The sequence below is a fragment of the Anabrus simplex genome, chromosome 6, assembly GCF_040414725.1.
Source record: "Anabrus simplex isolate iqAnaSimp1 chromosome 6, ASM4041472v1, whole genome shotgun sequence".
Classification (NCBI taxonomy): Eukaryota; Metazoa; Arthropoda; class Insecta; order Orthoptera; family Tettigoniidae; genus Anabrus; species Anabrus simplex.
The window spans coordinates 141,087,795-141,113,181 of NC_090270.1; the positions used below are offsets into that span (position 1 = coordinate 141,087,795).

Consider the following 25,387-nt stretch of genomic DNA (forward strand, 5'->3'; position numbering starts at 1 on the left):
CAAGTTTACAATATATCTATACCTACAATAAATTATTTGGTGAAATAACTTTTTTCTCATGAACTGAAGCAGTTTAAGAATAATGTAGTATTTAAGGAACATTTACATACATATGAACAACTGAAATAGGACTAGTTCCTATGTAAACGTAGTAATAGAGTGATAGGCCTATAATTTGGTTGAAAGCATTCCAAGGCACTCTAAGTAGGTTTCTGAGTCCTCCTTGGAAGATTGTGAAGTAAGGAATTAATTGATATGTATCATGTTTTAAAAGGAGTATTTATACATTTTCTCCAGACCCGTGGTGTAGGCATAGCATGTCTGCTCCTTATCTTGAGCCCCCAAATTCGATTCCTGATTTGTCTAAGGATATTAATCCTGGGCTGGGGGCTGGGACAGGGTTAATCAGATTCGTCAGACCAATTGAGGAGCTGTCTAATATACGAGGCAGATCCAGACATGAAAAGCAATGCGGCTAAGAATGTCATTACGCTGACGAAGTGGCATTCCAGTACCTGCAGGCCATCTGGCTGAACTTTACCGTCTTAGCAGGCAAAAGACTTGGTGGGATGAACGTTTATAAATAAAATTTAAAAGGAATCATTGAATAATTGACGAGCAATTAGAGAGAATAATGAGCTCATTAAAACACGAAGAGTAACGCGATGTGTAATTATATCAAGTTAAGTGTTATACCAGTAAGTCGTGAAAGACTGCCGTTGTGCAGTGTACACCACGATTTACTCCTCACGAGGTATACTTTGGTCACTTGCCCTTTTCAGTATTTAAATGGAAATACTGTTCTCTATATCTCGAGTAGTATTCTATACATAAGGATCTGTAATAATTATGTTCTATCCGCACAGCATTTTTGCAGTTTATAGTTCTTTTAATAGAGTACGACCAGAACTGTGTGACTAATTTCCTAACATGAATATTGTAAGTTCCTGACCTTGGAACACCAAGGCTTATTCAGTTCAGAGACACATCGTAATGATATTTATATCAAGTCGAATAAGAAACTTCCTCTCGACTTCAGAAATTTGGGCTTCTCGCACTTGTATTTCGTCAAACAAGCTTTAGAAGTGAGAGAAGTTCCTGCTCGGTATGCATCTATGTAGGAAGACAGACGTCCCTGGATTCGTGTTGGAGCGATGGTTTTGAACTTCTCCAGAGTCCTAGAACACAGAAAACATAAAGATAAGTATTTTTCTTTTACTTAAAATAATGGTGGTGCCATTTTGTTGTGAAAGGTTTATAAAGAATATATAAAATAATCAACTGAGGTGTATGCATTAATGGAGGTAGCCTAAATTCAATCGGTTTAGAAAGTAGAGATAGGCCTATGCTAGAGTGACCAGATTATCAAAAGCTAATTAATTTCGTGTGGCTATTTCTAGCCGAGTGCAGCCCTTGTAAGGCAGACCCTCCGATGAGGGTGGGCGGCATCTGCCATTTGTAGGTAACTGCGTGTTATTGTGGTGGAGGATAGTGTTATGTGTGGTGTGTGAGTTGCAGGAATGTTGGGGACAGCACAAACACCCAGCCCCCGGACCATTGGAATTAACCAATTAAGGTTAAAATCCCCGACCCGGCCGGGAATCGAACCCGGGACCCTCTGAACCGAAGGCCAGTACGCTGACCGTTCGGCCAACGAGTCGGACATCAAAAGCTAATGATCATGAATAACTCAAAGACTTTAATATTACTTATCGAATAACTTATATTTCAATAAAAAATGAAACTGAAATATCGATAACGAACGATTTATTTGTATCATTTCATAGAGCATTTTTGGCGACCAAGGCCTACGGTAACGACTAACGTGACGTCACTTCCGACACACATTCTATTGCGTTACAGAAATTTTCGGATGACCCCCAGCCATAAGACATATTCATGTCAAAACAATGTTCACTATGCAGGATTGTAAGTTGCCATTTTCAAATTTTATTTACGTTTGTCTTATTGGTTTGTTACATTTAGTGTCAACCAAACAAACTGTGAGCTTGCATCCGGGAGATAGTAGGTTCGAATCCCACTATCGGCAGCCCTGAAGATGGTTTTCCGTGGTTTCCCATTTTCACACCAGGCAAATGCTGGGGCTGTACCTTAATTAAGGCCACGGTCGCTTCCTTCCAACTCCTAGGCCTTTCCTATCCCATCGTCGCCATAAGACCTATCTGTGTCGGTGCGACGTAAAGCCCCTAGCAAAAAAAAAAAAACTGTAATTACTTTACACAATGAGAAATACACATCAGAGCTTTGTGATAAATAAACACGCCATTTTAAAATATACGGGACGGTTCACGAAAAACGGGACAGTATGTGTCCCGTATATTTTTTGCTCTATCGGCAGCCCTGAAAATGGTTTTCCGTGGTTTCCCATTTTCGCACCAGGCAAATGCTGGGGCTGTACCTTAATTAAGGCCACGGCCGCTTCCTTCCCCACTCTTAGCCCTTTCCTATCCCATCGTTGCCATAAGACCTATCAGTGTCGGTGCGACGTAAAGCAACTAGCAAAAATATATATATATTTTGCTGGGACAACGGGACACTTTAGAGAAATAAGGGATAATCCCGTAAAATAAGGGACGTCTGGTCACCCTAGCCTATGTCCCATGGCAGTTTAGGATAAAATGTGCGATTTTTGCACCAAAAGTCACGTCCTTGTTGTTCGGACTCCATATAAAACTGGATGTCCCGTGGTTATGATCACGTCAAACTACAAGTTTGCATTTTGTTGCTGCAGCTTACAAAGGTCGCAGTCCTTGCAAGCTTAAGCAACTTGAATCACAGTATGTTTAGAGATCTTCGAGTAATTATTGTTTACATCAGCCTGCCTTGGTGCCGTTATATCAATAAAATTATAATTGTATTTCTGTACTTAAAATGTCGACCTTATACTTCGTATTTATCTCGGGTGAGGTACAACGCAGGTCGAAAATATGTTCAGTTCAATGTCTGTCTGTCTGTCTATCTGTGTCTGTCTCAACATCACGGGAAAACAGCTCGAAACCTAGATATTTAAGATCAAGGATATTCGGAGAATGGTCTAGGCTATATATTATTTGATTGATTCGTATACAGTGGTATAGCAATATGAAGGGTACCAGAAAAAGAACTGTCAAATTTGTTCGTTAATTTTCGGTTACAGAAAATGGTACATTATAAAAGTTGTGTAAAATATAATTTTCGATCATCTATGTTTTATGCACTTTTGCCTTAACAACGGCTAAATGATTACATAAAATCAGTTTCATGGTCCGTATCGCACTTCAATAGATTCACAATTAAGTATTTATTATTTTCCACCTAGTCTATTCAATGATTGCTTAAGGCAATTTAATGGTTAAAAGTGGTACATGTTTCGTATTTTGTCAACATCTTCAGCCACATAACACTGTTTAGATGAAAAATATATAAAATTGACAAAGTAATGCTTAAGAGGAAGTGTCCTTAAAATTAACATTAGGCTACTTTGTCAATTTTATATATTTTTCATCTAAACAGTGTTATGTGGCTGAAGATGTTGATAAAATACGAAACATGTACCACTTTTAACCATTAAATTGCCTTAAGCAATCATTGTATCGACTAGGTGGAAAATAATAAATACTTAACTGTGAACGGCTATATGTTTAGCATGCTGGCCTTTGGTCCAAGATTCCCCCGTGTTAAGCACGCAAATAGCTGCAAAGGAGGCGGTAATTTTACCTCCAAGACCTATGGATGTATCGGGTAAAGATATTTGTTCTCAGCTACGTCGAACCATCTTAGCGTCCTGGGAATCGGAGTGGCTAGCTAACCGAACTCACAACAAGCTGAGAGCAATTAAGAAGACAACTACCGTGTGGCGGTTCTCTTTACGCCCTTCATGGAGAAAGGCCGTAGTATTGTGTAGGCTGAGGATAGGTCATGGACGATCTACGCATTGTCTCCTAAAGAGGGAAGACCCGCCCCCCCCCCCAGTGTGTTCTTGTGATGCCGACTTCACTGTGGTCCACATCCTCACAGAGTGCGCCGATCTCTCTGGCCTAAGACGAAGCCTCGGCCTACAGCAAACACTCGAACGCATTCTAGCCGTTGACGCGACTACTGCTGATCTCGCCCGCCGCTTTACGTGCGACAAGGGTATGTAAATTGCAAGTGTTCTGTTACTCAGGGAACTACTCACGTTCCCTTTTGATTCGTTAGAGATTTTTCGGCTTAATTCAATAATCTTTGTTTTATTTTGTACTTCGTTTCGAAATTCCTTCGTTGAATAAATAATTTTGTTTTATTTTAAATTTCTGTTCCACCTAATTTGTTCAGAGAGGATGATTACCTCGTTGTACTTCCTCTTAAAGTAAAAATCACCACCACCATAATTTGGTCCAAGGGATCCCAGGTTCCATTCCCGGCAGGGTTGGGATTTTAACCTTAATTGGTTAATTCCGACATGTCCCATGTGGGTAGGGGCGGTAGAATAATACCTATGGTAACCCTTGCCTGTCGTAAGAGGCGACTAAAAAGGGCCTCAGGGGCTCTGAACTTTGGAGCGTGGGTTGGCGACCACGGGGCTCTTAGCTGAGTCCTGGCATTGGTTTCACTTACTTGTACCAGGCTGCTCACTTTCATCTATCCTCTCCGACCTCTCTTGGTCAACCCTTGTTCTTTTCCGACCCCGACGGTATTAGGTTTGCGAGGGCTAGGGAGTCTTTCATTTTCACGCCCTTCGTGGCCCTTTGTCTTCCTTTGGCCGATATTTTCATTTTTCGAAGTGTCGGATCCCTTCCATATTTTCCCTCTGATTAGTGTTATATAGAGAATGTTTTCCTAGTTGTACTTCCTCTTAAAACAATCATCACCACCACCACCACCTTAATTCTGACGGCTCGGGGGACAGGTGTGTGTATTGTCTTAAGTATTAGAAATCTTCCTAAGTAGGGCCCCATCCTCACAGATCCATTGGTCGCCTATAGGCATCATCTCGAAAGACCTCCACAAGGTCATTCCAGAGGCCATACGACATTATTATTATTATTATTATTATTATTATTATTATTATTATTATTTTATTATTATTATTATTATTATTATTATTATTATTATTATTATTATTATTATCTTTCTAATTATGGACATATTCACGAATTAAAATTTGTATTGTTTGACGTGGAAATACCGTTAATTTTCTTAATACAGAACTAACAGGCAATGGTTGTAGTAGCTGTGATTGTATTTTATAGGAATAAGCTGAAAACAGTTCCTTCATTATTCCTCATTGATCACGCAAGTAATGAAGAAGACTATGGTAATGAGAAGAAGAACATTAAGGTACGATCATTTGTATTACTTTTATTTTTACAATTTTCTTATCATCGCACCGACAACGACAGGTCTTATGGTGACTATGGGTAGAGACCTGCGTGGATATACAAAATGTTATCCGTATCCCCACTTCCTCCATCCACACCCACATCTGCATCCGCGAATGGTTATCCGCGGATATTGTAAATGTTTAACTACGGTATATTACACACGGATAGATCTGTTAACATAGTACAATAGGCCTGATACCTGGCACCAGAACACCTACAGTCACACGTCTTGACCTTTGTTCCTCCCTTCCATTAATTACGGTCAGGAACCAGTTAGGTTACGGTCAGATTTACGGCTTTATGGTCTCAAGGCTCTTTATATATCATCATTTTCCCATACCACTGTTAAGGGTCGGCTAAAAACAAGGACAAATTTGAGTATACCTGAGTGAAAAATCAATAAACTTCATTATTTAGAAATTATCAGCAAAATTATCCGCACTGCCTACATTTTGCATCCACCAAGGCACTAACTTCGCGGATATCCGTGGAAAAATCCGCACCCGTGTAGGGCTCTAACGATGGGACTGGAAGCGACCGTTCCCCGTCAGGAAGTCGAAAAATTTAGAAACGAGATTTCCCCTTTTGGAGAGGGTGTGCGGACATTCACGGTCACGGACCTTTGCGGTCACAACAAAATCACGGACATTTGCGGCCACTGAGATATACTTCTGGTCACTCAAAGAAATTTCCCAGCAGTCACTGGAAATTTGAGTTCAATGCAGCAGGGGGTGGGCCTCATTAACTTAATCTCGTGGTATCCCCGCTAACCTGCCTTGGCTCCTGCTCGCTCGCTTCGAAAACGTTTATCTCTCCCGGGCATTATTTAGGGACTGATACCTTCAGCCATCATTGTCATATTACAATGCTTACACGTACAGAAGGTATAGGGAAGGACAACATGGAATCGTCACCCGGGTGTGTCTGAAGGATAAGAACAAGTCATGTCATGTTTTTGGAAACATACAATTCTGCAATTTATAAACAAAGTATAAAACATCCCAATGTATATTGTATTGAAGGTTGGATTTGATTAGAGATGGGTTTTTTAGTAACGATATCTCAAAATTGACGCATGGCTGATACACATTGAAAAACGGGTTCTTCTTGCGTTCCACCTGCGATAAAAATATAAATATACTTACAAATTTAAAACCTAACGTAAAATGAAACTTATAATGAAGCGAGGAATATGATGACGTCTTTGCATTTTGTTCATGCCTATTGGTTATTTAGTGAACAACCTCCAAACTCGGGTACATACTGATCGACAGTAAATTATATGTTTTAACATGCTGATTCCCATCACACTTTCTACAAAATGTTAATAGAACGAACGAGCAGGAGCTCAGGCAGATTAGAGTGGATTTCCCGAGATTAAGCTAAAGAGGACCACCATCTGGTGCAGTGACCGCAAATGTCCGTGACCGCAAATGTCCGTGACCGCAAATATCCGGCAACCTTGGAGAGACACATGCCACTTGGGTTCACCCAGTTTACACCAAAAGTGAATACCAGATTAATTCCTGAGGGCAAAGGTGGCCGGTCTAAGAGCTAACCACTCTCTCCCACTTAATGCTGGGGTTACGAGTGGCCTTTACGTTCCATTCCTCCAAGGGCCTTTGCTTTGCTATAAGCACATTAAAGAGCTACGTCAGGTGAAATATGAAACTATTTGAATGACGAACAAACTGCAGGCTATGATCTACCATCCTAAGAATGTCGCACTAACATATCGAAGGTTTTCGGCGGCGCAAGATTGGAAAAGCGCTAGGTACAGCTCCAGCATTTGCCTGGTATGGAAACTGGAAACCACGGAAAATCATCTTCAGGACTGCCGCCGGTAGCTCACAGCTGCGCGACCCCAACAGTGCGGCCATCTCGCTCTGTATTTGTGAGTTTGTCTTTGTGTGGAGGCTAATATCGGGAATCACTGAGCCGATTTCAGTAATTATTTCACCATTAGAAAGATTAGGTCTATGCTTTTATGAGTTTCCCAATTTAAATTAAAATAATAGAACAAATCTTAGAAACTGTGCGTTTAGGGCCCTTAGAAGTGAGTGTGCTGCCTGAACAGTAAGTCGTATTAGAAAATGGAGCCCACTGAATTTAATAGTTCAATTTTCTACAAAGGAGTTCATATGCATTTTCTTCCTAATTCTAGCATTTTTTAAAGAAAAAATGTTTTTCTCTGCTTTGTAGCATGTTTTGTCCGATAAAATCTGAAATAACCAGTAAACTGCTAGTCTTACAAATGAGGAGAGAATGCAAACATGTTTTACATATAATTTTCCTGCAAGAATATTCGTGTGTATTTTCTCCCTAACGATTTTCTAGAAAATTGGACTTCCATGCGTTAAAGGAATATTTCAAGCGAGTAGCCCAAGGCACTCGCATGTCCAGCGTGATGTCTGAATATTTTTACGTAAATTGCCTGGACCAATATTGTAAAAATCGCCAAGATCTTCATAAAATTAAATACAGAGAAATACATAGAATTTAATAACCATCAATAAAAAGTATTCTCAATGTGTATTATCACTTTCGGAAGTGTTTAAGAAAGCATTCGCCTTTTTGTACACCAGATTGAGTTCGCTTGCATTCGGCTGCGGTGGTGAGGGGAGAAGGGAGGGTTATCCCTCGTACTTGGGTCGTGAATTATGAGGGAGACAGAAAGTGGGGAAAGGTAACCCACCTACACAAGGTCCATATAACCTTGCATTTCTCTCAGCTGTCTGCTCCAGGGACTGTCATACGTGTCGCTTCCACCAGTTACTCCCATACTGACAAGCTTCACACACTGCTCGCATGGAGCGATGAAGCCCTGCTGTTGTCTCAAGGGAAACCAGACCGAGCTACTATTCGTTAATATTCATATCATACTGGAAGGAATTACGAACATGCGAAGTCGCCGTAAATGCTAGTGAATTATAATATTAAGCTGAACACTCACCAGATTACGAAGGAACTGTAGAGCCCTGGCTTCTGTCCTGACGATAGTTTACAAGCCAGCCTCTCGAGACACTCTTCAGATTCGAGTACTCGACGTGTTAGGACCAGGAAGTTACTGTCTTCTAGACCCCTCCACCTCTCTTCTTCCACGTCAACAGTGCTGCGACGACGTCTTCTGCCAGCGCCACCCTGATTAGGAGCGAGGACGGGGATTGGAAGTAACAGTAACAGTGGAAGTAGCAGCGGCAGCAGAAGGGGGATCAGAAGCAATGGAAGTAGAGGAATAAGCAACAGTGGTAATAACAGGAGAAGAGGCAGCAGGAAGGCAGGAATTAACCAAGGCAGAGTTAAGAGTTTGAGAACCTTGAAGGCCTTCACTATCAGAAAGAACTTGAGTGCTAGTTTGAAGAAGATGATGGGGATCTTAATGAGGATGGCTAGAAAGATCTTGAAGAGCCCAACAGCTTTGAATTTGGCTAGTATCAGTTTCAAAATAGCCAGGATTCCCAATTTAGAGAGCCCATGGTGTTTTTCGTGGTGATGGTGGTAAGGATAGTACACAGGATGGTGAGAATAATGATGCGCAGGGTAGTGATGGGGATGGTGGTGGTGATATGGTTCAGGGTAATGGTGGCCCTCGACTTCTTCCTCCTCTGGATACCTGAAACATTAAACAAACCATGTATATAACGTGGCGCAGTTGTGCTTACGTTCACAAATGGAGGGGAAAAACATGAAATGGCGTATGGCTTTTAGTGCCGGGAGAGTCGGAGGAAAAGTTTGGCTCGTCAGATGCAGGTCTTTCAATTTGACTCCCGTAGGCGACCTGCGCGTCGTGATGATAATGAAATGATGATGAAGACGACACATACACCCAGCCCCCGGCCAGCGAAATTAACCAATTAAGGTTAAAATTCCCAACCCTGCCGGGAATCGAACCCGGGACCCTTGTGACCAAAGGCTAGCACGCTAACCATTTAGCCATGGAGCCGGACACAAATGGAGGATATCTCCTCCAGGCCCGTCCATGGCCTGTGCAGAGATGTCTCTGCTTTGGAAAGCCCAACCCCGCGGTGGGGGGCAACGCGTTCGCCTGTCACCCAGCGGCCCTGAGTTCGATATCCGGCCGGTTCAGGAGTTTTTAATTGTCCCCAGGCCAGGGTGTTTGTGACGTCCTTAATCACACAGAACATTCCACACTACCGCCATTCCAATTACATGCAGGTTCATACAATATGGTGCCAGTAGGGGCAAAAGATCCACATGGGTCGACCCCCCGAATAAACAGCATTTAACAAATCTTTCTGAAAAATAAAAAAGGTTAAACATCGTCTTATATATATTGGTAACATGGCCGCGGTTTCCATGGCAACAAGCTCTGTCACAAGCCAATCTTCAACTGTTTAGACATCAATGCCAAATTGAACGAGACTTCATTCATAATCATAAGTATATGTTGTTGATGGGGTGACCCATTGTAGTCCATGTTTGTCGTAAGAGCGACTAAAATGGACGCCCCGTGCCTAGAGGTATAAATGGGCTACCCTGTCTCCAGCGGGCAGAAAAATAATGTGGAGGATGGTAAGGTAATTCAACAGACCGTCCGCATTGAGCTAATGCTCCGTGCGGAGGTGTAAATGATTCAGACACAACAGTACCCTCGGAATGGATGGATCTGTACGACGAATAGATCCGGGTGATAGAATGCGACCCCCTGTGGGTGGGGGTGGTAGAATAACACCCACGGTATCCCCTGCCTGTCGTAAGAGGCGACTAATAGGGGCCCCAGGGGCTCTGAACTATGGAGCGTGGGTTGGCGACCACGGGGCCCTTAGCTGAGTCCTGGCATTCCTTCCACTTACTTGTGCCAGGCTCCTCACTTTCATCTATCCTATCTGACCTCCCTTGGTCAACTCTTATTCTTTTCCGACCCCAACGCTATTAGGTTTGCGAGGGCTAGGGAGTCTTTCATTTTCATGCCCTTCGTGGCCCTTCTCATCCTTTGACCGATACTTTCATTTGTCGAAGTGTCGGACCCCTTCCATTTTTTCTATCTGATTAGTGTTATATAGAGGATGGTTGCCCAGTTGTACTTCCTCTTAAAACAATAATCACCACTGATAGAATGCGGTCACCTCGAGGCTCGAAGCTACAAGGGCACTGAAGAATATGTTCCAGACTCAAAATATTTTAATAATTTTTGAAATCGGTAGGTGGATGGAAGTGCATTTGAGTTATCCTGTGTTAAATGTATGATGCTTATTTACGCCTCTAAATAGAAAAATTAATGATTTGTAAACAGAATTTCCATGTAGAACACACTAATGGTATTCGTGATGTAGGTAGCAGCAATCATCATCATCATCATCATCATCATCATCATCATCATCATCATCATCATCATCATCATCATCATCATCATCATCATCATCATCAGTAGCTGTGTTTCTGGGGTTCTGCCGCCGCAGCCTCCACAAGCCCTCCGCAGATGCTTCGCCGCATTGACCTCCGGCAAGGTCATTGCTATGCTGGCTAAGAATGCATGCCTAACTTCACATCCGCCATCTTGGAGGGTCTTAACCTTACTTTTTACGAGTAAGAGAGCAAGCCTAATCTCATGGAGAGGCCTAACCTCAGTTTTACGGCCAGATGCCATTCCTGACGCCTAAGAGAGCGAGCTTAACCTCACAGGCGTTACCTTGGAGGGGCTTAACCTCACTTTTTACGCACAAGACAGCAAGCCTAATCTCAGAGCCGCTATCTTGGAGGGGCCTAATATAATTTTTACGGCCAGATGCCCTTCCCGACACCATCTTGAGTAGTAGGGCAATGGGTATTCTCGAGACGTTATTTTGAGTAGTAGGGCAATGGAGATTAGCATAACAGAGCACACCTAACCACATGGAGGAGCCTAAACTCAGTTTTACAGCCGGATGCCCTTCCCGACGCCAATTGCACAAGATGGTGGCTATACACAGCTCCTTATGAGACCGCTTAAGGGTGCTGCGCAAGATGGCTGCTTCTCTTAGGAGATGGCCAAGGGCGGTTGCAAAAGATGGCGGCTATCTAATTCTACAAGATGGCGGCTGCTTTATGAGGCAGCTTAGGGCGCTTACGCAAGATGGCTGCTATCTAATTGCACAAGATAGCTCTTATGCATAGGCTCTTATGAGACGGCCAAGGGCGCTTGCGCAAGATGGTGGCTATCTATTTGCACAAGATGGCTGCTATACATACGTAGGCTCTTAAGAGACGGCTTAAGGGCGGTTGCGCAAGATGGCGGCTATCTAATTGCACAAGAAGGCTGCTATATATAGGCTCTCATGAGACGGCTTAAGGGCGCTTGAGCAAGATGGCGGTTATTTAATTCTACAAGATGGCGGATATACGTAATCTCTTATGAGACAAATTAAGGACGCTTGCGCAAGATGGCTGCTATACATAGGCTTTTATGAGACGGCGAAGGGCACTTGCGCAAATGCCGGTTATTGGCGATTGCACAAGATGGCGGCTACAGATGAGCTCTTATTTACAAATATGACGGCTGTGAGCGATTGCGCAATTTGGATGCTATACATAGGCTCTTAAAGAGAAAGATGCAGGTCGTGGGCGATTGCACAAGATGGTAGCTATCTAATTGCACAAGATAGCTGCTATACATAGGCTCTTATAGAGAAAGGTGCCGGCCATGGGTGATTGCACAAGATAGTAGCTATCATGGGCTCTTATGAAAAAAGATTGTGGCCAAGGGCGCTTACGCAAGAAGGCGGCTGCTCTTCTGAGACAGCTTAAGGGCGCTTGCGCAAGATGACGGCTGTGCATAGGCTCTTATGAGACGGCCATAGGTGATTGCACAAGATAGCAACTATGCATAGGCTCTTATGAGACGGCCATAGGTGATTGCACAAGATAGCGACTATACATGTGCTCTTATGGAGAAAGATGATGGCCATGGACGCTTGCGCAAGATGGCGGCTATACACAGGCTTATATGGAGAAAGCTAGCTTAGAGGCTACTGTGCAAGATGGCGGCTATACACAGGCTCTTATGAGGCTAACTCCTAGAACGTGGGTCAGAGGTTACCACGCAAGATGGCGGCTGCTCTTAGAAGACGGCTTCAGGGCGTTTGCGTAAGATGGCGGCTATACACAAGCTCTTATGGAGAAAGCTAGCCCCGGGGGCTACTGTACAAGATGACAGCTATACATAGGCTGTTATGGCTTCTTCCTCCTCCGAAGGGGCAGAGCCGCCATCCTCCTCCTCCTCCTCCTCCTCATCCATATAGCAAAAGGGCAAAAGGGCACCTCTTCCTGGCAAAAGAGCAAATGGGCCAAAAACACCTCCTTCTCAGCTGTAGGGCAAAAGGGCAAAAAGATACTCTTCCTGGCAAAAGAGCAAAAGGGCACCTTCGTATAGCAAAAGGGCAAATGGGCAAAATTAACACTTCCTCCTCATCGGTAGGGCAAAAGGGCTACTCTTCCTGGCAAAAGGGCACCTCCTCCTAGCAAAAGGACAAATGGACAAGAAAACACTTCCTCCTCATCTGTAGGGCAAAAGGGAAAAAGGTCTACTCTTCCTAGCAGAACGGTAAAAGGGCTCCTCGTTCTCCTAGCTTTAGGGCATAAGGGCTCTTCCTTATCTGCATGGCAAAAGAGCTCTTCCTCCTGGTTAAAGGGCTAAAGGGCTCCTCTTCCTCGCAAATGCTCTCCTCCTCCTGGCAAAAGGGCAATAGGACTCCTCCTTACAGTAACTGAAATTAGCCCCATCGCTCCTCTTACAGACAGATGCTTTCCTGAATTGAACGTTTCATTACAAATCAAATATACTTACGTTATGTAGCGTTGTCCTCGTCGCATAAGTTTTTCGATTGAGGAGAAAGCGGAAGGACGAGGAGGCGGTAAGGCGAAGATAATACTACTTCAGCATGCAAGAATATTTAGGATAAGGAAATGCTGTATATAACATGACAAAACAAGTTCAATCTAGTTACAGAATGCAATTGTAAAATATAGATTTGACATGCTGTATGTCTTTATCCGACAAGGCAAAACATGTTGACTATTAAACAGAAAACTGTTATCGCTATTGTGCTATATGTTTCTATTCGTCAAGACAAGTTACAATTAGCACACACTAGAATTGATTGTAGAACAAGACGAAACATGTTGGCTATCAGTGTTCAGAACAGAAAACCTTATAACGCAAAACATTACAAGATTAATCTCTCTGTTGATACAATCGCACTCTTATGCAATCAGCACGCACACATAGAATTGCAGATGTTGTATATCTCTATCCGACATACTTCTTCTTAATCGCTGCAGATAAAATTATTTTATTACTTTGTAGGGGATAACTTTGTCCCAAGGAGATAAATTTTGTGGGATTCGAACACATGCAACAGAAAAAAATCTGTATAGATTTCAAACTCTCATTTAGTTACAATAGAGAAAACATAGATTCAAACCCTGTTCTTTTATCGCAAACACGGAAAGTGAAATTAAACAGAACTCTAGTGCTATAAGAAATACACTGCTTACATTTACGCCCCTAGCAGTCGAACAAGTTATCGCATAAATATGTAACATGAAATATCGGTTCGGAAACATATTGTTTCAATCTGTTGGAATGGGTTATAGGCACGTAGCTCATGCGGAAAGTAAAATTAACAGAACGCTAGTGCTGTAAGAAATACACTGCTTACATTTACGCCCCTAGCAGTCGAACAAGTTATCGCATAAACATGTAACATGAAATATCGTTTCGGAAACATATTGTTTCAATCTGTTGGAATGGGTTATAAGCATGTAGCTCATGCGGAAAGTAAAATTAACAGAACGCTAGTGCTATAACAAATACCCTGCTTACATTTAAGTCCCTAGAAGTCGAACAAATTAGCGGATAAACATGTAACTTGAAATTTCAGTTCGGAAATATACTATTTGAATCTGTTGGCATGGGTTTCAAGCGTGTAGCTCATGCAGAAAGTGAAATTAAACAGATACATTGGTTACATTTAAACCCCTAGCAATCGAATAAATTATCGGATAAACATATAACTTGAAATTTCGGTTCGGAAGCATATTATTTCAATCTGTTGGCATGGGTTACAGGCATGTAGCTTGTGCAGGAGAGGGCTACTATGCAAGATAATTGCATAATGCTGAGCCGAAAAAAATCGTGCTACACATATGATAGGGGATGGAACTCAGGGGTCAGATCTTATTAGAAGGGCAAAAGAGCAATAGGACTCCTGCTACTGTTCCTGCTCCTCCTCCTCTTCATTTTCCTCCTCAACGCGCCCTCCTCCTCCTAGGGCTAAGTAGCTAAAGGGCTTAATGGGCTAAAGGGCAAAAAGGCTCCTCCTCCTCCTCCTCTGCCTTACCGCGACCCCCTGCTCCCAGAAAGAGTTAGCTGAAGTTGGTACATTTTTGACAGCAGCAGCACCCTCATCGATTGTTATCTGCTAGAACGCTTCTACCTTGTTAAATGTGGCAAATTAACATATATTGCCACACATAACAGGGAATGGAACCCACGGGGCACGCCTTATCAGAATTACCTAATAAAGAATAAAATCCCCGATCTATTAGTGGTACACTGTGTTGCTTTTTTCTAACAGAAATCAGTATCTGCTTGATAGCATTTTTAGTGTTTGGAACACTAAACTTTTCAAGATGGCAGCAGTGAGGTTAGCAATTTTCTGTTGTTGGATTTTAAATTCCACGCCACGACGTTCATATGAGGTTTAGCACCGTGAAAATGACAGCAGTGAGGTTAGCGATGCTCTGTTGTCCTTAAAAGTGAGGTTAGTGTTCGTCAAGATGACAGCTGTCAAAAAAGCACGTGGCTTTGCTTACAAACAAGAGCACGTGATCGTGACGTCACTGTGACGTGATATGCTGCGTCAGCACGCGAAGTTAAAATCCATGCCCACGTGGTTACAACTCGTCAAAAAGCACGTCGACTTTAAATTTCGCGCCTACGTCTTTAAGTTAGTGCACAAAGGTCATGCAAAGATAGCAGCACACACATGCGATCGTGGTACACTCGAGCGGAAGAAGAGCACAATAGTCGATGCATGCATAATCGATAGGTGATGTGTACACGCTTTTAAACATCGCTATTCCTACTGCTGCCATGCTCGCGAGATTTTGAAATATCGCTATTCTTATTGCTGTTCTTAACGACGTAGATCGCGGAATTTAAAATCTACGTACTTTTGACAAGTTCTAACCACGCTGGCATGGATTTTGAACTTCGGGTTCTGACGCATTATACCACGTGACCGTGACGTAACGACCATGTGCTCGTGTTTGTAAACAAAGCCACGTGTTTTAATGACAGCTGTTATCTTGACGAACCCTAACCTCACTTGTTGCTGCTGTCAAAAATGTACCAACTTCAGATAACTCTTTCTGGGAGGAGGAGGTCGCGGTAAGGTAGAGGAGGAGGAGGAGGAGGAGCCCTTTTGCCCTTTAGCCCATTAGCCCTTACACCCATTAGCCCATTAGCCCTTTAGTCCATTATCCCATTAGCCCTTTAGCCACTTAGCAGTAGGAGGAGGAGGAGGGCGCGTTGAGGAGGAGAATGAAGAGGAGGAGGAGGAGCAGGATCAGCAGGAGGAGTCTTATTGCTCTTTTGCCCTTCTAATAAGATGTGACCCCTGAGTTCCATTCTCGATCAGATGTGTAGCACGAATTTTTTCAGCTCACATTATGCAATCATCTTGCATAGTAGCCCTCTCCTGCACAAGCTACATGCTTGTAACCCATGCCAACAGATTGAAATAATATGTTTCCGAACCGAAATTTCAAGTTATATGTTTATCCGATAATTTATTCGACTGCTAGGGGCTTATGTGTAACCAATGTATTTCTTATAGAACTAGGCGTTCTGTTTAATTTCACTTTCCGCATGAGCTACATGCTTGTAACCATGCCAACAGTTTCACAAAGTATATTTCCGAACTGAAATTTCAATTTACATGTTTATCCGCTAATTTGTTCGACTTCTAGGGACTTAAATGTAAGCAGGGTATTTCTTATAGCACTAGAGTTCTGTTAATTTTACTTTCCGCATGAGCTACATGCTTATAACCCATTCCAACAGATTGGAACCATATGTTTCCGAACCGATATTTCATGTTACATGTTTATGCGATAACTTGTTCGACTGCTAGGGGCGTAAATGTAAGCAGTGTATTTCTCATAGCACTAACGTTCTGTTTAATATCACTTTCTCTGTTTACGATAAGAGAACAGGGTTTGAATCTATGTTTTTTCTATTGTAACTAAAGGAGAGTTCGAAATCTATACAGATTTTTTTCTGTTGCATGTGTTCGAATCCCACAAAATTTATCTCCTTAGGACAAAGTTATCCTCTACAAAGTAGTAAAATAATTTTACCTGCAGCGATTAAGAAGAAGTATGTCGGATAGAGATATACAACATCTGCAATTCTATGTGTGCGTGCTGATTGCATAAGAGTGCGATTGTATCAACAGAGAGATTAATCTTGTAATGTTTTGCGTTATAAGGTTTTCTGTTCTGAACACTGATAGCCAACATGTTTCGTCTTGTTCTACAATCAATTCTAGTGTGTGCTAATTGTAACTTGTCTTGACGAATAGAAACATATAACACAATATCGATAACAGTTTTTTGTTTAATAGTCAACATGTTTTGCCTTGTCGGATAAAGACATACAGCATGTCAAATTTATATTTTACAAGTGCATTCTGTAACTAGATTTGTCTTGTCGGCTACAGCATTTGCTTATCCTAAATATTTTTTCATGCTGAAAAAGGTATTACCTTCTCCTTACCGCCTCCTCCTCCTACCGCTCCTCAATCGAAAACTTATGCGACGAGGACAACGCTACATAACGTAAGTATATTTGTTTGTAATGTAACGTTCAATTCAGGAAAGCATCTGTCTGTAAGAGGAGGGATGGAGCTAACTTCAGTTACTGTAAGGAGTCCTATTGCTCTTTTGCCAGGAGGAGGAGACCATTTTCGAGGAAGAGGAGCCCTTTAGCCCTTTTACCAGGAGGAAGAGCTCTTTTGCCATGCAGATAAGGAAGAGCCCTTTTGCCCTAAAGCTAGGAGGACGAGGAGCCCTTTTACCGTTCTGCTAGGAAGAGTAGCCCTTTTTCCCTTTTGCCCTACAGATGAGGAGGAAGTGTTTTCTTGTCTATTTGTCCTTTTGCTAGGAGGAGGTGCCCTTTTGCCAGGAAGAGTAGCCCTTTTGCCCTACCGATGAGGAGGAAGTGTTAATTTTGCCCATTTGCCCTTTTGCTATACGAAGGTGCCCTTTTGCTCTTTTGCCAGGAAGAGTATCTTTTTGCCCTTTTGCCCTACAGCTGAGAAGGAGGTGTTTTTGGCCCATTTGCCCTTTGCCAGGAAGAGGTGCCCTTTTGCCCTTTTGCTATATGGATGAGGAGGAGGAGGAGGAGGAGGAGGAGGAGGATGGCGGCTGTGTCTCTTCGGAGGAGGAAGAGGCCATAAGAGCCTATGTATAGCTGTCATCTTGTGCAGTAGCCCCCGGGCTAGCTTTCTCCATAAGAGCTTGTGTATAGCCGCCATCTTACGCAAGCGCCCTGAAGCCGTCTCCTAAGAGCAGCCGCCATCTTGCATGGTAACCTCTGACCCACGTTCTAGGAGTTAGCCTCATAAGAGCCTGTGTATAGCCGCCATCTTGCACAGTAGCCTCTAAGCTAGCTTTCTCCTAATAAGCCTGTGTATAGCCACCATCTTGCGCAAGCATCCATGGCCATCATCTTTCTCCATAAGAGTCCATGTATAGTCACCATCTTGTGCAATCACCTATGGTCGTCTCATAAGAGCCTGTGTATAGCCGCCCTTTTGCGTTAGCGCCCTTAAACTGCCTCATAAGAGCCTATGCATAACATCTTGCGCAGTAGCCTCTAAGCTAGCTTTCTCCATATAAGCTTGTGTATGGCCGCCATCTTGCGCATGCGCCCTTGGCCGTCATCTTTTTCCGTAAGGGCCCATGATAGCTACTATCTTGTGCAATCGCCCATGGCCGGCATCTTTTTCTATAAAAGCCTATATGTATAGCAGCCATCTTGTGCAATTAGATAGCTACCGTCTTGTGCAATCGCCCATGACCGGCATATTTCTCTATAAGAACCTATGTGTAACAGCCATCTTGCGCAATAGCTCATAGCCGTCATATTTGTCCATAAGAGCTCATCTATAGCCGCCATCTTGTGCAATCGCCCATAACCAGCATTTTGCTCAAGTGCCCTTCGCCGTCTCATAAGAGCCTATGTATAGCAGCTAACTTGTCCATGCGTCCGTAATTTGTCTTATAAGAGCTTATGTATAGCCGCTATCTTGTAGAATTAGATAGCCGCCATCTTGCGCAAGCACCCTTAAGCGGTCTCATAAGGAGCTGTGTATAGTCGCCATCTTGTGCAATTGGCGTCGAGAAGGGCATCGGGCTGTAAAACTGAGGTTAGGCTCCTCTATGTGGTTAGGCGTGCTTTGTTATGCTAATCTCTATTGCCCTACTACTCAAAATAACGTCTCGAGAATACCCATTGCCCTACTACTCAATATGGCGTCGGGAAGGGCATTTCGTCGTAAAAGTGAGGTTAGGCCCTTCCATGAGGTTAGGATTGCTCCCTTACGCGTAAACAGTGTGGTTAAGCCCCTCCACGATGGCGGATGTGAGGTTAAGGATGCAGTCTTAGCAATGACCTTGCCGGAGGTCAATGCGGTTGAGGCCTCTGCGGAGGTTCTGTGGAGGCGGCGGCTGCAGAACCCCTGAAAAACAGCTACTATCGTCATCATGTATTTAGTCTTACAACTGGTTTGTCGCTGCGATGAGTCTTTTCCAAATGAATCTATCTCGGTCTGTTTCCCCATGTGGAGGGGCGGTAGAATAACACTCACGTTATCCCCTGCCTGTCGTAAGAGGTGACTAAAAGGATCCCTAGGGACTCTCAAATTGGGAGCATGGGTTTTCGACAACCGGGCCCTTAGCTGGGTCCTGACATTGCGTCCACTTACAGTACTTGTGCCAGGCTGCTCACTTTCATCTATCCTATCAGATCTCCCTTGGTCAACTCTTGTTCTTTTCCTACCCCGACGGTACTAGAGCACACGAGGCCTAGGGAGTCTTTCATTTTCACGCCCTTCGTGTCCCTTGTCTTTCTTTGGCTGTTACTATTTTTTGAAGTGTCGGATCCCTTCTATTTTTTCTCTCTGATCAATGTTATATAGAGGATGGTTACCTAGTTGTACTTGCTCTTAAAACAATAATCACCCCTACCACCAGCTGTTATTTTAGCTTCCCCATAATTTATGAGGGGTCCTAAGGGCTCTCAACTTGGGAGCGCGGTCTGGTGACAACTGGGCCTTTAGGTGAGTCCTGGCATTTCTTCCACTTACTTGTGCCAGGCTCCCCACTTTCATTTACCCTATTCGACCTCACTTGGACAACTCTTGTTCTTTTCCGATCCCAGCGTATTAGATTTGTGAATCCTAGGGAATCTTTCATTTTCACGTCCTTCTTGGTCCTTGTTTTTCTTTGACCGATAACTTCATATTTCGAAGTGTCGGATCCTTTCCATTTTTCCTCTCTTATTAGTGTTATGTAGAGAATGGTTGCCCAGTTGTACTTACTCTTAAAACAATAACACCACCACCACTCTTCATAATTTATTAGACCAGTACAACATAAGAACATCTTCCGACTAGGACGTTTTCCAGGTCTTCTGCCCTCAAATATTTTGAAGATTAAACCGCCATGTTGCAGTCTGTGCTCCAGCCATGTTGATCTTATTTTATTTATTTTACTGACTAGCTGTCATTTCTCGTTAACTCCTTCGAGTACATCCACATTGGTCATCTTCTCCACCCAGCTTTGTTTTTCCCAGATGTGATCATCACTACATTTTGTAGCTGCAGTATTGTACTGGGATATACAAAGATCTTTTGCAGAGAGGTCCTTAAATGCAATTTAATATGTTAATTATGCTATATTCGGATATCAGTCTAACTGAAGGATTATGTCATAACTCCACGTGGATGTTACTAGTTTACCAACCACGTGGTCTAGGGTTAGCGAGTCTGCCTCTTACCTGGAGGTTCCCGGTTCGATTTTCGGCTGGTTCGAAGTCAAATTAGTCTTCATGAGAATAGTGAGGGGCTATCTGATGGTGAGATAGCGACCCTGGTTTATCATAACCGCCGAGAGGATTTGTCGCGCAGATCACATGTTCCCTCGTAATTTGCAAGCCTTCAGGCTGAGCTGTGGTCGCTTAGTAGGTACTGTGCAGAGATGAGAAGAATGCAAGAATAAAGAGTGTGGGCTCCAAGTATGAACTTCCTGTTCTGCCCAGACAGATCGCCTCTTATCTGCTCTTATCTGCTACACGAAAACATTGACTCACACTTTGCAGTTTGTTGGATTACAACTGACAAGAGCGAAGAGCTGCCAGTAGAAGACAGTTTAAAGTCACCTGGGTAGTAGCGGAGTTGCTATGGTAATCATTGCGTCACTGGCTCTGCTGGTGAAAACCCCTTCGCCCCGTACCTCACCGGGCCTGTGCATTCTTCTGATCTCCCAACAGTATAGGTAGCGTAATGGAATTGTTTTAGTATTACTTGTCTGCTGCAGCCCCTGTAAAGGAGACACTCTGACAGGATGATAGGCGTCTGTTATATATTGGAAGACTGCGTGTGAGTTTGATTGAGAGTGTTTTGTGTGATAAGGATGAGAGGATTGCAGAATATCCAACCAGTATTGCGAGAGTAATAGAATTCTAAATGTGCAGTGGACGTAAATGATAAATAACTACGTACAGCGTATGCGAATAAAGACAGGCGAGGCTGCATGCAACAATGCAGAATGACGGGACAGCGTGACTAGAGACATAATTCCTGTAGCCATTTTATTAATGTGAGATAATTACCACTAATTTCAAACGGACTAATTCAAGTGGTCGCTGGTACAGTCAGTTAATGACGTAGATACCATCAAGCTGTAAACCCGTACTGGGCGTTCGGAGTTGGGAGGAGTTACTTTCCTTTTTAGAATGTATTTACGTCGCACTGACACAGGTAGGTCTTATGGCGACGATGGGATAGGAAAGGCCTTGGTGTGGGAAGGAAGCGGCCGTGGCCTTAATTAGAGAATGGTTGTCCAGTTGTACTTACTCTTAAAACAATAACACCACCACCACCACTCTTCATAATTTATTAGACCAGTACAACAGAAGAACGTCTCCCGACTAGGGGGTTTTCCAGGTCTTTTGCTCTCAAATTCCCTGGCGTGAAAATGTGAAACCACGGAAAGCCGTCTTCAGGGCTGCCGACATTGGGATTCGAACCGACTAACTCCCGAATGCAAGCTCGCAGCTGCGCGCCCCTAACCGCATGGCCAGCTCACCCGGTGGAGGAGTTACTGATCGCGCACCTGTACCTCTATTTCTTATTAATGCAATAAACCTTTTCAAGACAGCCTGCTAGTAGTGTTATGGCGTGATAACTTCTCACTTTGCTGTTCTTCCGAGCCCAACTTGGCAGGTTCGATCCTGGCTCAATCCGGTGGTAGCCTATTTGAAGGTGCTCAAATATGTCAGCCACGTGTTGGTAGATTTACCGGCATTTAAAAGAACACCTTCGGGACAAAATTCTGGCATCTTGGTGTATCGGAAAACAATAAAAATGTAGATAGTGAGATGTAAAACGTATATCATTATTATTACTCCGCTGGCCTTCATGGACAAAAAAATTGGTGTTACGAAAGTCACCTGTTTATCACAGGCTATTTCTGGAAAATTATAAGTGGAAGATATTAATAGGTCTAATTGCTAATGGGAAAGGTTAAAGTATCCGAGACCACCTATCATCAGTTGCGTTAAAATCGAGAAGTAGGGTGACAAAAATGATAGAGAAACTAAGATGGGAAAGGTTGGTTGATAGAAAGAAAAGAGGCTGGTTATGTGCCGTGTGCAACGCGTTGGCCTATACGAACAAATCAGCATACGGATTCGATATTCTGATACCGTTAGGTCGTTAAAGGCCTCAGGAAAAGGCACAACAATAAAGAAATCTCTCTCTTAACCCAAGATGATGGTACTACAATGGTTTTGTCTCGAAGGGTTATACCTGGCATTACGATACCACTGCGGTAGACTTAGGGCATTTGACAGAAGTTAAAAATTACCGAATGCATTGTAAGATATGGACGAGATACATAATTATCCATCCGTATCGCAAGGCTATATACGTTAGTCCGCAATAAATAATGTCAATGACGTAAGACCAGTAAAGATGAAATCAGTTAATCGAATTTTAATTTCTCTTTACCTTGGTATAGATATGTGATGAATCCATCATATTCCTCATAAGTTCCTTGTCTTCGGATATTTTTTCTGTATTTGGAAAATATTAATAGGTCTAATTACTAATGAGAAAGGTTGAAGTATCTGAGACCACCTTCATCAGTTGGGTTAAAATCGAGGAGTAGGGTGACAAAAATGATAGAAAAACTAAGATGTGAATGGCTGGTTGACAGAAGAGACGTTGGTTATGTGGCATATGCAAAACGTATACGAACAAATCAGCATAGGGAGAGCCCTATTACATAAGTACCGAATTAGAAAAATGATAAAACTACAGCAAATATTCATCGGCCAGTTGGAGTGTGTTGTCCTAGAAACTGATCCTAAAAGTCACAGGTTTCTGAAAGAAGGGGTGTCAAATTTATCTAAATTGTATTTTAATAACTAGTCATAAGTTGCTTAATGTGATACGAATTGTAACGCTTGTTCTGTGACAAGTAGAAATATTGTAGGTGTTGTTATTTTTACCACGTCATTTTGGAACATCTTCCACGGGTTGTGATTATTTTTTATATAATCTGTATTATCTGTGTGGCATTACAAACTACAGTACATCAATTTTACTGATATAATTTACCATTCTACAGTATGCAGATATTATCACCGGAGTGTATTCCAATTCTACGGTATTTTCATCATAATATTCTATCGTAGAATTTGAACTTCCTCAGTGCGTTGAACTACGCTGTTATTGCGTTCCTCGTCCGGATTGGATCGAGTCGATGTTCTATGTATGTTATGGACGGCTCTATAGAAATTTGGACAGCATCTTAGTCTTCGGTCCTTCAGGTTAGATTTTCGATCGCATCGAAGGATTTTAATCTTTAACGATTAATTTCCTTGGCTCAAGGACTGGGGTTGTGCTGTCCCCAGAATTTCTGCAGTTCATAAACCACACATAACACTCCCCTCCACCACACTAACTACCATACGGCAGGTGCCACCCACTCTGTTCCTTATTAGGCTAAGACAAGAATAATTTTCATGGAAGCCCATTAATAGTATTTTTATATAATATGTTATGTGAAGATGTATAGGCCTTAAAGACCACTTGTGGATGGGGATGGTAGAGTAACACCCACGGTATCTCCAGCCTGTCGTAAGAGGTGACTAAAAGGGGCCCCAGGGGCTCTGGCATTGTTTCTACGTACTTATACCAGGCTCCTCACTTTCGTCTGTCCTATCCGAACTCCCTTGGTCTTGTTCTTTTCCGATCCCGACGGTATTAGAGCACTCGAGGCCTAGGGAGTCTTTCATTTTCACGCCCTTCGTGGCCCTTGTCTTTCTTTGGCCGATACCTTCATTTTTCCAAGGGTCGGACCCCTTCCAATTTTTCTCTCTAATTAGTGTTATATAGAGGATGGTTGTCCAGTTGTACTTATCTTAAAACAATGATCACCACCACCACCACCACCACCACCACCACCACCAACGTCACGCAAGGGTTGCGCCAGGCTGGCGATGGACGCACGAAATTTATTATTATTATTATTATTACTATTATTATTATTATTATTATTATTATTATTATCATCATCATCATCATCATCATCTAGAGCAGGGCCTCTCAGGGTGCATGCGCCTGGTGCATGCACTGTGCACGGTGCACGGTGCAAAAGATGACTTCGCTGGGTTAACCAGAATGCAGACCCCGACTCCTCGATTCGGAGCAATAGCGCTGTCTCTCTCTTTCCCCACGCCTGTCTCGCTCGCTCCCCCTGTCACCCTCTTCCTCACTTGCTCCGTAGCGCTCCAAATCCGAGCCGAGTTAAGCCGAGTTAAGCCGAGCTTAGCCGAGTAGCCCAGAGACGAAGCGTTGGTCCGAGCCGAGCCGAGTGGGACCGATGCACAGTGCACGGAGCTCTTGCGCCTCGATTTGCACACGTGAGATTTTGGGCGTTTCTAGAGATTACCAACGGTTTGAATGCTTATGTTATGTGCAAGGCTTAACGAACAAGTCAGCGGAGGGAGAGTAAGACAGCCAGCTAGAAAACTCCTGTTACATAAGTAGGAACGTAAGGTAAAGGGATGTCTGCAGAAATCAAAATATGGAGAATATTATTTGGTAAATTGAAGTACTGAACATTGGAATGCGTAACCTACAGTATTCATTATCAACGCTACTGATGTGCCCTAACTCCACCCGACGGAGTCAGCATCCCCAGGCAACTAAAATCTGCTGCCAGGTAGTTACCTCGGATCAAGTAGGGTTGCATCAGTCTCCTTGATAAAAGAATACTGTAATGTATTCGAAAAGTCGACAACTTATTCATAATGTACAAAAGAATAATGACATATTCAACGAACACGAATAAAGTAATACTGTATAATAATAATCTGTAAAGTTTGATTAGATCCGCGATACTCACCCATACACTTCTCCTTCCTCGTCTTCGTCTCCTCCTAGCCCGTATCGGGAGGTGTAGTCTGTACCCGTGGAGAGAAAGTCCAGGTTTTCGTCTTCTCTCCTCTTCTCGAAGGCCGCGTTGTATTTCATACCCATGACGACCTCCTTGGTGGGGGACGAGTAATAGGACAACTTATGACCCTTGTCTGGCTTGTGGTTGAAGGCGTACCCACTGACCGCCCCACTGGGACGAAACTCGTCCGCACCTTGGTAGGGATTCTTTTTGCCAGCGTCGAAATTATTGGTGGAAGTGCCTGACGACGGTTGGAAGTTTCTTCCAGACAT

At 43.1% G+C, this 25,387-nt stretch overlaps 1 protein-coding gene across 1 annotated transcript; it reads right to left on the minus strand.

Annotated features, from left to right (window-relative positions):
* On the minus strand, nucleotides 1-25,387 carry LOC136875897 (uncharacterized). Its single transcript, XM_067149517.2, has 3 exons — nucleotides 25,065-25,387; nucleotides 8,317-8,976; nucleotides 1-1,178 (listed from the first exon to the last, which is right to left on the minus strand). The coding sequence occupies exons 1-3, from the start codon at nucleotides 25,385-25,387 to the stop codon at nucleotides 1,001-1,003; spliced, it is 1,161 nt and encodes a 386-aa protein (XP_067005618.2). The 3' UTR covers nucleotides 1-1,000.